This window comes from Lissotriton vulgaris, chromosome 12 (assembly GCF_964263255.1).
Source record: "Lissotriton vulgaris chromosome 12, aLisVul1.2, whole genome shotgun sequence".
Lineage (NCBI taxonomy): Eukaryota > Metazoa > Chordata > Amphibia > Caudata > Salamandridae > Lissotriton > Lissotriton vulgaris.
In genome coordinates this window covers 13,346,177-13,358,284 of record NC_141700.1, presented here as the reverse complement: position 1 = coordinate 13,358,284, position 12,108 = coordinate 13,346,177, and the positions used below count along the sequence as shown (strand labels likewise).

The 12,108-nt window shown below is 55.6% G+C and overlaps 1 protein-coding gene across 1 annotated transcript in view; it reads right to left on the bottom strand.

Annotated features, from left to right (window-relative positions):
* PRSS57 (serine protease 57) overlaps positions 1–12,108 on the bottom strand; it is a 98,176-nt gene that overhangs the window by 57,934 nt on the left and 28,134 nt on the right. Inside the window, exon 3 of the mRNA XM_086946736.1 lies at positions 1,199–1,343. Within this exon, the coding sequence (XP_086802862.1) occupies positions 1,199–1,343 (145 nt within the window). The remainder of the gene's footprint in view (positions 1–1,198; positions 1,344–12,108) is intronic.

The following is a 12,108-nucleotide window of genomic DNA, read 5'->3' as shown; positions in this document are numbered from 1 at the left end:
TTAGTCTGTCTTAAGTCTATCTTTAGACTGTCTTTAGTCTGTCTTTAGTTTGTCTTTAGTCTGTCTTTAGTCTGCCTTTAGTCTGTCTTAAGTCTGTCTTTAGTTTGTCTTTAGTCTCTCTTAAGTCTGTCGTAAGTTTATCTTACGTCTGTCTTAAGTCTGTCTAAAGTCTGTCTTAAGTCTGTCTTAAGTCTGTCTTAAGTTTGTCTTAAGTCTGTCTTAAGTCTGTCTTAAGTTTGTCTTAAATCTGTCTTAAGTCTGTCTTAAGTCTGTCTTAAGTATGTCTTGTTTGTCTTAAGTCTGTCTTTAGTCTGTCTTAAGTCTGTCTTAAGTTTGTCTTAAATCTGTCTAAAGTCTGTCTTAAGTCTGTCTTAAGTTTGTCTTAAGTCTGTCTTAAGTCTGTCTTAAGTTTGTCTTAAGTCTGTCTTTAGTCTGTCTTAAGTTTGTCTTTAGTCTGTCTTTAGTCTGCCTTTAGTCTGTCTTAAGTCTGTCTTTAGTTTGTCTTTAGTCTCTCTTAAGTCTGTCTTAAGTTTGTCTTACGTCTGTCTTAAGTCTGTCTAAAGTCTGTCTTAAGTCTGTCTTAAGTCTGTCTTAAGTTTGTCTTAAGTCTGTCTTAAGTCTGTCTTAAGTCTGTCTTAAGTTTGTCTTAAATCTGTCTTAAGTCTGTCTTAAGTCTGTCTTGTTTGTCTTAAGTCTGTCTTTAGTCTGTCTTAAGTCTGTCTTAAGTTTGTCTTAAATCTGTCTAAAGTCTGTCTTAAGTCTGTCTTGAGTTTGTCTTAAGTCTGTCTTAAGTCTGTCTTAAGTTTGTCTTAAGTCTGTCTTTAGTCTGTCTTAAGTTTGTCTTAAGTCTGTCTTAAGTCTGTCTTAAGTCTGTCTTAAGTTTGTCTTAAATCTGTCTAAAGTCTGTCTTAAGTCTGTCTTAAGTTTGTCTTAAATCTGTCTAAAGTCTGTCTTAAGTCTGTCTTAAGTCTGTCTTAAGCCTGTCTTAAGTTTGTCTTAAGTCTGTCTTTAGTCTGTCTTAAGTCTGTCTTAAGTTTGTCTTAAGTTTGTCTTAAGTCTGTCTTTAGTCTGTCTTAAGTCTGTCTTAAGTCTGTCTTTAGTCTGTCTTAAGTCTGTCTTTAGTCTGTCTTTAGTTTGCAGAGAAGAAGTCAAAGGTCAGCTGAGCACGAGGCTGCAGCCTGAAGCCCAGGGGACTCACCTTGAGCAGGTGTAGGTCATTGATGCCAGACATGGGGTCATAGTACGGGTGACTGATGGAGGCTTGAACTTTGAAGGTCTGTCGCGAAGACTCCTGGGTAGTGAGGGAGTGAGCCCCCAAAACCACACTGACCATGTCTGGGGGCCTGAAGCAACAGAAGAAAGAGACACTTAGGGGAGACTGTCATCAGGTGTGGGTGAGTTGACTTAGCAGGTGTCGAATCAAGGGAGAGAGAGAGACAGAGAGGCAGAACGAGAGAGAGAGAAAGAGAGAGAGAGGGGAGAAAGAGAAGGGAGAGAGGGAGAGAGGGAGAGAGGGAGAGAGAGAGAAAGAGAGAGAGAGAGAGAGAGAGAGAGAGAGAGAGAGAGAGAGAGAGAGAGAGAGAGAGAGAGAGAGAGAGAGAAAGTAGTGGAGAGAGAGGGGTGGAAGAGGGGGAAGGAGAAAGAAAACCTATGGGAGACAGAGAAAGAGGAGAAGGAAGAGAGGGGGAGGGAGAGAGACAGAGAAGCAGAGGCAGAGAGAGAGAGAGGGAGAGAGAGCGGGGAGAGAGAGAGAGAGAGAGAGAGAGAGAGAGAGAGAAAGAAAGGGGAAGAGTGAGAGAGAGAGAGAGAGAGAGGGGAGATGGGGAGGGAGATAAATGTTAAATGTTAAATGTTAGGTTGGTCTTTTATAGCGCACGGCTACTCCAAAGGAGTGTCCCGGCGCTTTAATTAGTGACCGGAAAAGACAGACGGCAACAACACAAACAGGACCATTACAGAAAAATAAGGGAAATCCAGCACTGGAGAGAAAGCACACTACCGGGCAAAGAGCCATGTTTTAAGGCCCTTCCTAAAAGCCAGTAGATTAGATGTACTGCGTAGTGTCAATGGAAGAGAGTTCCAGAGCTGCGGAGCTCGCAGCCTGAAAGAGCGGCTTCCGATGCGAGCCTTTTTTACTCGGGGAACTACAGCCAGGAACAGAGACTCAGATCTCAGGGATCGGGCCGGGTGGTAAAAGGCAAGCCTCCTTTGGAGATATTGAGCTCCCGAGGCATGCAAGGCCTTGTGGGCCAGTGTCAAGGCCTTAAACTCTATCCGCTTCCGGATAGGCAGCCAATGGAGCGACTGCAATAGGCTAGAGAGTCTGGGCCGCCTGTGGAGACCAAAGATAGCCCGCGCGGCCGTGTTCTGCACCACCTGCAAGCGTTGCAATAGATACTCCGGCAAGCCAAGATATAGTATGTTGGAGTAATCTAATCTTGAGCTGATTAAGGCCTGAATTGTGTTCCTCCTATGCTCTTCAGAGAGCAGAGGGAAGAACTTCCGGAGCATCCTGAGAAGGCCAAAACAGGTTCCCGTGAGAGCCAGAACCTGGGATCTTAATGTCAGCCCGTTGTCGATCTTAATTCCCAGATTCTTAGCTAACTGGGAGGAATGCGCTGGAGGGAACATGTCTGCAGGCCACCATTCATGCCAGTCTGGATCACGTGGGCAGCCGAAGAAGAGTATCTCAGATTTATCTGAGTTGCACTTGAGGCTGTTTAGCTGGAACCATTTGAAAATAGCCCCAAAGTACTCGCGGATACTCTCTCCGTCGAAGTCTTCTCCTTTCCAACATGTAAAGAGGAGCTGGGTATCGTCAGCATAGGATAGGATCTGGGCCCCAAAGGACTCCACCAATGTCGCCAGAGGGGTCATGAAGATGTTAAAGAGAGTGGGGCTCAACACAGAGCCCTGAGGGACTCCGACTCCCAATGGCGGCATCACCGCAGAGCTAGGAGAGGCCAGGACCGTTCGTCGTCGGTCAGCCAGGAAAGATCTAAACCAGCTGAGCACCGTCCCCCTCAGACCGAGTGGGACGGGAGGGGAGAGAGAGAGAGGGAGAGAGGGAGAGAGGGGGGAGAGAGAAAGAAGTGGAGAGAGAGGGGTGGAAGAGGGGGCAGGAGAAAGAAAACCCTATGGGAGACAGAGAAAGAGGAGAAGGAAGAGAGGGGGAGGGGGAGACAGAGAGGCAGAGGCAGAGAGAGAGCGAGAGAGAATGAGAGCGAGAGGGAGAGAGAGCGGGGGAGAGAGCGGGGGGAGAGAGAGAAAGAGAGAGAGAGTGAGAGAGAGAAAGAGAGAGAAAGAGAGGGGAAGAGTGAGAGAGAGAGAGAGAGAGAGAGAGAGAGGGAGAGAGGGAGAGAGGGGGAGAGAGAAAGAAGTGGGGAGAGAGGGGTGGAAGAGGGGGAAGGAGAAAGAAAACCTATGGGAGACAGAGAAAGAGGAGAAGGAAGAGAGGGGGAGGGGGAGACAGAGAGGCAGAGGCAGAGAGAGAGAGAGAGAGAGAACAAGAGAGAGAGAGGGAGAGAGAGAGAGCGGGGAGAGAGAGAGAGAGAGAGAGAGAAAGAGAGGGGAAGAGTGAGAGAGAGAGAGAGAGAGAGAGGGGAGTGGGGGAGGGAGATAGAAAACCTACAAAGAAAGAGAGAGATAGGGGGAAGAAGAGAGGGGGAGAAGGAGAGAGAAAGAGAAAGAGGGAGAAAGAGGGAGAGAGAGGGAGAGAGCGCAGAGAGAGAGGAGAGAGGGGTAGAGAGAAGGAGAGAGAGAGAGAGAGAGAGGGGTGGGAGGAGGGGGACAGAAACCCTATGAGCGTGAGATAGAGTGAGGGAGAGAGTAAGGATAGAAAAAGAGAAAGAGAGAGGGAGAGAGAGAGAGAAAAGGGGAGGGAGAGGGTGTGTGTGTGTGTGTGTGTGTGTGAGAGAGAGAGAGAGATTGAGTAGACAGAGAGGGAGAGAGAAGGGAGAGTCTGTGAACGAGAGACAGCTCAGAAAGTATGTCAGCAAGAGAGGGGTAGCAGAGAAGAAGAGCTGGAGAGACAGTTTCCTGCCCCTCTGTGTTGCACCTGTGAGTGCAGGTACTGGTGCTCAGAAGAGGTGTGTAACCAATGCGCCAGGGGGCGCTTTTAGCAAGTGGGGACAAGCGCTTCGAGTGTACTCTCATCATTGAGACTGTCTCATCTACTTTCATCTCCAGGAGTCCCGTGCAGGACTCCACAGAGCCTATCTCACGGCCTGCTGTCTGCAGCGCCCCTGGTGGCCTCTGGTGTAACATGCATCATGGTGTGTGTTTAGACGCATGCAGTGTGAGCAGTTACCTCGGCTGGGACCGCGTGCGGATCAGCGGTTGCCCGCGGCCGCCGCAGGGTGCCACCCTCAACGGGCGGCTCCTTTAGTGCCATTTGGGCACTCCCCACCCCCATTATAAAGCGTGACTCCAGGAGGAGTCCCTTTACCAGATGCGTCACTTCCAGCACGCAGAGGAGGTGGGGAGGTATATATGTTTCCCCCAGCCATCTTGGCGTGGTCTTTGCGCCGGACACGCCGTCTCCCACCCTACCGCTTACCCGGCGTGGGGTTGGCAGGTGAAGTACATAGAACGTTGTAATGTTTTCTTTGTCATTGCAGATGGAGTTACAGGGCGATCTGGAAGCATATGGGTACAGAAAGGTACCTCTGCAAGAGCACAATAGGGGTGCCAGAGCCAAATCCCAGGAGCCTCAGGGGAGAATCCTGGAGTAATTACGTCGGCGCCCGTTAGTCCTTCGGGCGCTTGTGGGCTTGAACAAACGGGGGCCTTGCCTTGCTACGCTCCGCCCTGAAAGAGGCGTGAGTAAAAAGGGACCAATGTGTCACGTGATCCAGTAAGGAGATCACCCCCATAAGGGTAGCGCTGATTGGGTTTTCCACAGTGCTTGGCTCATCAGGCGGGCAGGGCAGGGCAGCATAGGTTGGTACAGCTGCCTGCCCTTGGATCTCCCATAAAATAACCCACCGTATTTGCATGGTTTTGTATGGAATAAACCTGCAGCAATATTTTTCCCAAACAAAAGTTGTGTTGTGTATTTATTTATGCATGGCTACTCTGTTGTGGTGTGGGTGGGGTGTGGTGTGTTGGACCCGGCCTCGTGGCGTGGCCCTCGCTGACCCCCATAAACCCCGAACGACGGACAGAACTGATTTCCGTCCACCCAGAACTATACACGAGACTCCTACATCGGACCTGAAACGACCTCCAGACCGCGTGCCTGCACCCATGCACGTGACCATCAGACTCCATGTTTGGCCACCCCGGCCAGCCGGCCACCTTCTTCCCTTTCGGCAGCTTCTGGCCGCTCCCGGCTGCAGCTGGGCGTGCGCGTCCGGCGCGCCCCGACCCGCCCAGGGCTGAACGACTCACCAAGTAACCGAAACCAAGGCTTCCATCACACCTCCGGCCCTCTCCAGAGGAACTGGATGTCCTCACACCTCCGACCCATCCCTGGGGGCTGGTTTCGATCGCACCTTCTGGCTTCCTAGTGAGCTGGCTCCAGGCCTTGATGAGCGTCTGGGATTCCCTGGACGCATGGTCCAAAAGCATCAAAGACACAGCCGACCAGACAATCAGGCGCCTGGCCCTCGGACCTCCGGCCTCCTGCCTCCGAGGGTCCGGACATCAAAGAGCTCCTGGACTATAAGACAGCCTGCCTTCCATCTAGCCGGCAGTTGTATCTTGGACAGGAAAGCCCTGCTGATCTGATCGCGGCTGACCTTGAGGAGAACAGACACTCTGACCCACCGAGCCCTGCTGACGTCGTCGCGGCTCATCCTCGAATCTACGGAGCGGAACCATTGGAGCCCTGCTGACGCTGTCGCGGCTCACTCTCGAAGAGTAAGACCTGAACCATCGGAGCCCTGCTGACGCGGTCGCGGCTCCCTCTCGAAGAGACAGACCTGAACCATCGGAAGCCTGCTGACCTCGTTGCGGCCCACTCTTGAGATCGAGAGACATTTGCTACCATCCAGAGCCCTGCGGACTCTGTCGCGGCTCTACCTGCCTACGAGTACGACGGAGTACTCCTGACCAAGCCCTGCTGACCTCGTCGCGGCTCGAAGAACTCTCTGGTCCGGCTGGACCATCGACGCTACCCTCACGACCATCTGGAATAAGAAGTGAGTAGGACAGCCAGTCCCATCGCCAGCCCCCGTACCCCCCAGTTCGAGAATTGAGAACTGTGCACACGGTGCGTGGCGTGCCAACCAGCCCTCTAAGACTGTCCCGCTTCCCCGTTCCCTTGGTACGAGACTTTTGCGATCCCTCGATTGCTGTGTATTGCTCCTTATCTTTATACTGATAAAGTTCATACTTGATAAAGATTCACGGTGTGGTGTCCGTTCGTAAGTGTGGTGTGTCGACAGTGTGTACGATCAGTCCTCCCCGGCGGGGACTCCCCCTCGATAAGACTCTGCAGTAATTGTGGGAGAGGAGGTCTCGGGTGGTTAGGAGAGTCATCCTGACCCCTGGGGTCACCGCCTTCCAACATTGGTGGCAGCGACGCGATACGAACCTACGTCTGAAGATCGTACCACTGACACACTACCTGAACCCACACGCAGCAAACGCAGGAGAAAGAAAGAGCAATAATGACGACCACAGATTCTGGTGTGAAGACGACATTCGATAAAGACCTCTTGGAAGACTACACCCATAGAGAGCTAAAGCAGTTCTGCAGAGAACTAAGTATCCCGAGTACCGGACTAAGTATTAAGGAAGATTTCCAGAAAGCGCTAACCGCTTGGGTAGAGTCCGGAGCACCTCTCCCCCCGACCGAAGATGAGGGAGGGAGGCCCCAGACCGAACCCGGTACACCGGCCGGTGAGAGAACCCAGCAGCCAACCCGGAGCCCAGCAACCGGGAGAGATCGGTCATCGGAAGAGATGGCCGACCGCGAACGTGACCGAAGCCATGAACTCGAACTGGCGCGCCTCAAATTGGAGGGCAAACTCAAGCTTGCAGAGAAGAAGCTGGCAGTTGAGCAGTTGCGGCTCAAGGGAGAGCTAGAAGAGAAGAAGCTCCAGAGGGAGCATGAAGGCCGGAAACTCCAGCTCGAGCACGAGCACGAGCGCAGCCTCAAAGAACTAGAGTTGAAAGCCAGAGCAGAAACAACCGGATCACCGGGACTCGGAGAGCAGGTGGTCCCCAAAGAAACGAAGGTGCACATCCCCAAAGACATTGTGAAGGAGTTTTACAAAGGGGACGACATCCAGCAGTGGTTCAAGGCCTACGAGGTTGCCATGTCCGCCCACCGGGTCCCCGAGAAGGACTGGGGGCCGGCCTGTGGAGCCGCTTCCTTAGCGAGGGAAGAGACACCCTGCTGGACCTACCGACCGCACACATGAACGCCTACACCCACATGAAAGACGCTCTCTTATTCCGCTACGGCCTCACGCCAGAAATGTATCGCCAGCGGTTTAGGGAGTGCAAGAAGATTCCGGGCACCACATGGGTGGACTATGTGAATTAATACACCCGGGCCTTAGATGGGTGCATCAAGGGCAGCAATGTGACCACTTTCGAAGGCCTAGTCGACCTAGTCGCTTACGAGCACCTGTCCGCCAATTGCTTTGTGGAACTGAGACAGCATCTCCTGGACAGTAAGCGCACTAATCCACGGAAACTGGCTGTTGAAACTGATCGCTGGATGGCCACCTGAGTCCAGAAGGGGCCCGGGGGAGACCCCCCACGGAACGACCAAGGATCTTCCCGCCAGCGGGGTGGGGGAGGTCGAGGCAAACAGCAAGGATCCCAGTCAGGGCCCCAGTGTAGTCCCCCCAGAAACCAGGCCCCACGCTCTCCTCCCGCGACGAGAGCCGCCCCGAGCGCAGGACCCCCGGGGCTCCGCCCCAGCTCCACATGCTACAAGTGTCAGCAACCCGGGCACTATGCCGGTGATCCCCGATGTCCCATGACCCAGAAATCCACTCCCACTGGCCCCTCCACCAGACAGATATCCTCAGTGGCCCTAGAAGAGGAAGAAATAGAAGAACAGGGGGAGTGGGAGCCCACAGCCATGGTCTTAGCCTCCCTGGGGAATAGCGACATGATCCCAGGAGATTACCTGCCCGACAACACAGAAAAGTATCGCCAGACAGTTAAGGTTAACGGGCACAGCATAGGAGCCCTTAGGGACACGGGAGCCAGCATCACGTCCGTTAGATACACGCTAGTCCCTGAGTCCATGATCATCCCCCACACCTCCTGTAGAGTGATAGCAGCTGACAATTCCGTCCACACCTGCAGGATAGCACAGGTTCCGTTTGAATGCGAGGGAGTTTTGGCCGATCTCCGGGTAGCGGTCCGCACGGACATGCCCGTAGACTGCCTCCTGGGGAGTGACCTGGAGAGTTCCAAGTGGAAAGAGGTAGAAAGAAGGACCCATTTAGAGATGTTGGGTCTGCCCCAATGGGCCTGTGTGAGCACCCGAGCCATGACCGCCAGAGTGTCCAACCCCGGGAACGAAGAGTCCGAGTTCCCCAGTGCAGCCCCTGATGTCCCCGAGGGAAGCGAGCACCCCACGGTCCTCGACCAGCCCTCCACCGAAGGAAGCGAATCCGACGAAGGTCCCCTCGGAACCGCCGTCGAGCCAGTCCTAACCCTAGAAGATATTCCCGAGTTGGCCCAGTGGCGCCAAGAAGGAGGACCGTCCCGAGAGGAGTTCTGCCAAGAGCAGACCTCCTGCCCTGCCCTTGAGGGGCTCCGGCGACAGGCCGCAGCCCAGGCTGCTGGAGACCAGTCCGGCTCCCATTACCTTTACTGGGAAAACGGCCTACTGTACAGTGAACAGAAGACCGCCGAACTAGGGTCAGCCCGCGTGCTGTTGGTACCTCTACGTTTCCGCGGCCTCCTCCTCAACCTGGCCCACGATGTGCCCCTGGCGGAACACCTGGGCCAACATAAGACATTCCAGCGGTTAGTGACCATTTCTACTGGCCCCACATGCGGGCCGATGTGGAACACCACTGTAAGTCCTGCCCCACGTGTCAGGCTAGCGGCAAAAGCGGAGGCAAGCGCAAGGCTCCCCTCCAGCCCTTTCCAGTTGTCAGTACCCCCTTTGAGAGGGTGGGGATCGACATCGTCGGACCTTTGGACCCCCGGACCTCCTTAGGTCACCGGTTCATTTTGGTTCTGGTCGATCACGCCACCCGATACCCCGAAGCCATCCCCCTCCGGACCGTGATGGCCCCGGTCATGGGCCGGGCCCTCATGGGGATCTTCTCCCGGGTGGGATTCCCGCGGGAAGTGGTGAGCGACCGAGGCACAAACTTTATTTCCCGGTACATGAAGTCCCTTTGGCAACAGTGTGGGGTGTCATACAGGTTCACCACCCCATACCATCCCCAGGTAACGGCCTGGTTGAGCGGTTCAACCGCACCCTGAAAGGGATGATCATGGGTCTCGAGGAGCCCTTGCGACGCAAGTGGGACGTCCTCCTGCCCTGCCTCCTGTTCGCATACCGAGAGGTTCCCCAGAAATCCTTGGGGTTCAGCCCTTTCGAGTTGCTCTATGGGCACCCCGTCGGGGGTCCCCTCAGCCTGGTCAAGGAAGGCTGGGAGACAGCCCCCCCGAGCACACCCCCGATGTGTTCTCCTACGCCCTGGCCCTCCGGAACCAGACGCGGAAGTTTGTTTCGCGAGCTGGCCGAGGCCAACCTGGAGGCCAGCCAAGAGGAGATGAAACGCTGGTACGACCAGAATGCCACTCTGGTCGAGTTTCAACCAGGCCAACAGGTTTGGGTCATGTCCCCAGTGGAACCTTGTGCCCTACAGGACAAGTGGACTGGACCCTTTAAGGTGATAGAGCGCAAGAGCCAGGTCACCTACCTCGTTGATACGAAATCAGCCAGGAACGCCCTGAAAGTCTTACACGTGAACCGGCTCAAACCCCACTTTGTGCGTTCTGAGTTGGGATTACTCCTTTCCACCGACGACGGAGAGGAAGAGGAAACGGACCCTCTGCCAGATCTCCTGTGTGCAAAGGATCAAGATGGCTCCGTAGAGGGAGTGGGTCTCTCCTCCTCCCTCACCCCCTTGCAGCGTGAAGAATGTCGCCACTTGTTGGGACAATTCTCAGACCTCTTCTCCCTCACCCCAGGCGTCACCAGTTGGTGCGTCCATGACGTGGACACCGGGGACAGCCCTCCGGTACGGCACAGAGCCTACCGAGTCCCTGACCGAGTTCGAGCCTGCATCAAGGCCGAAGTGGACGAAATGTTGGACCTAGGAGTGGTAGAAGCCTCCGACAGCCCATGGGCTAGCCCCGTGGTCCTGGTTCTGAAGGCAGCCGCCCCCGGCACCGTTCCTGAGCTGAGGTTCTGAGTAGACTACCGCGGACTCAACGCAGTCACCCGAACCGACGCACACCCCATCCCCCGAGCCGACGAACTCATTGACCGCTTAGGGTCAGCTCAGTACCTCAGTACCTTCGATCTCACAAGTGGCTACTGGCAGATCGGCCTCACGGAGAGGGCCCAAGAAAGGTCTGCTTTCTCCACTCCAGATGGCCACTTCCACTTCAGAGTGATGCCCTTTGGCATGAAAAACGCCCCCGCCACCTTCCAGCGACTGGTCAATCAGGTCCTGGCCGGGTTGGAAAGTTTCAGCGCAGCGTATCTCGACGACATTGCGGTGTTCAGTGCCCACTGGCCCGAGCACCTGCACCACCGCAGGGAGGTGTTGGACGCCCTGCGCTGCGCCGGGCTCACCATTAAAGCTAGCAAGTGCCAAATAGGACAAAGCTTCGTAGTGTACCTCGGGCACCAGGTCGGGAGCGGCGCGTAGCCCCCCTCCAACCCAAGATAGACGCTATCAATGCCTGGGAGACCCCCACGACCCAGGCCGAGGTGCGGGCCTTCCTAGGATTCACAGGGTACTACCGTAGATTCATCAAGGGTTACGGGAGTATCGTAGGCCCCCTCACAGAGTTGACAGCCAAGGCCAACCCCAAGAAGGTTAGCTGGACCCCCGCCTGCCAGAAGGCATTCGAGGAATTGAAACAGGCCATGTGCACCGCTCCAGTACTACAGGCCTGTTGGACAGGCCTCGTGAAAGACTCGCTCCCTCCCCGCATGGCAGGGCCCGGACACCGGCTCTCCCGGTGTCACCAGAAGAACTACCCCGGCAACCCGCAGAAGCCACCCGCAACCCGTCCCCCACGGGACGCCTGCTCCCGAACATCCCAGCATCGGCTGACCCGGGCCACCGTCAGCACCATTGCCCGGGCCCAGCCGCCATCTTGGACACTGCACCACGAGGCCGCGTGGCCTCAGCTCGACCCCAACCCTGGGCCTGGCCAGGCCCCGACATCGAGGCACCACCATCCACCCAGGAGGTGAAGAGACCACTTGGCAGGTCAATGGGAGAGAGGAGTGTCGATGGCTCTCCCCCGTCAGGTGCCGATCGCCCCCAGCCTCCCCGGGCGCTGGCTCCACCCCCCTGCTGGGTGTCTGGACTCCCTCATCCCGGACCTCTCGACCTCCAAGCGCGAGGGTCCGGACATCAAAGGAGGCCAGACCTATATCTGGGGCAGCTCCAGAGCAGGAAGGCAGTTGTATCCTGGAGTCGAGAGACACCTAGAAGAACTCATCCTTGACGGACTGTTGGCGCTGCCACAGCCCTGCCTTGTGAATCGTCGTCCTGCCTGCTGGCGCTGCCGCGGCCCTCTGCAACCTACATCCTCGTCGGGACCTGCTGGCGCTGCCGCGGCCCTCTGCAACCTACATCCTCGTCGGGACCTGCTGGCGCCGCCGCGGCCCTCTGCAACCTACATCCTCGTCGGGACCTGCTGGCGCTGCCGCGGCCCTCTGCAACCTACATCCTCGTCGGGACCTGCTGGCGCTGCCGCAGCCCATCCTTGTGTGAACCATCGCCCTTGCCGGCTGGCGCTGCCGCGGCACTTCTCAAGTGAGACTTATCATCCGAGCCTGCTGGCGCTGCCACGGCCCGACCTTCCAGAACTCCGAGCTCGAGGATTGTGAGCTATCCATCTTACCACCTCAGTACCAGATCGGTACCAAGACTGTCCCGCTACCCCTTTCCCTGCCAGAGACTAGAATTGAGTGGACCCTCGTGTCCCGATCTC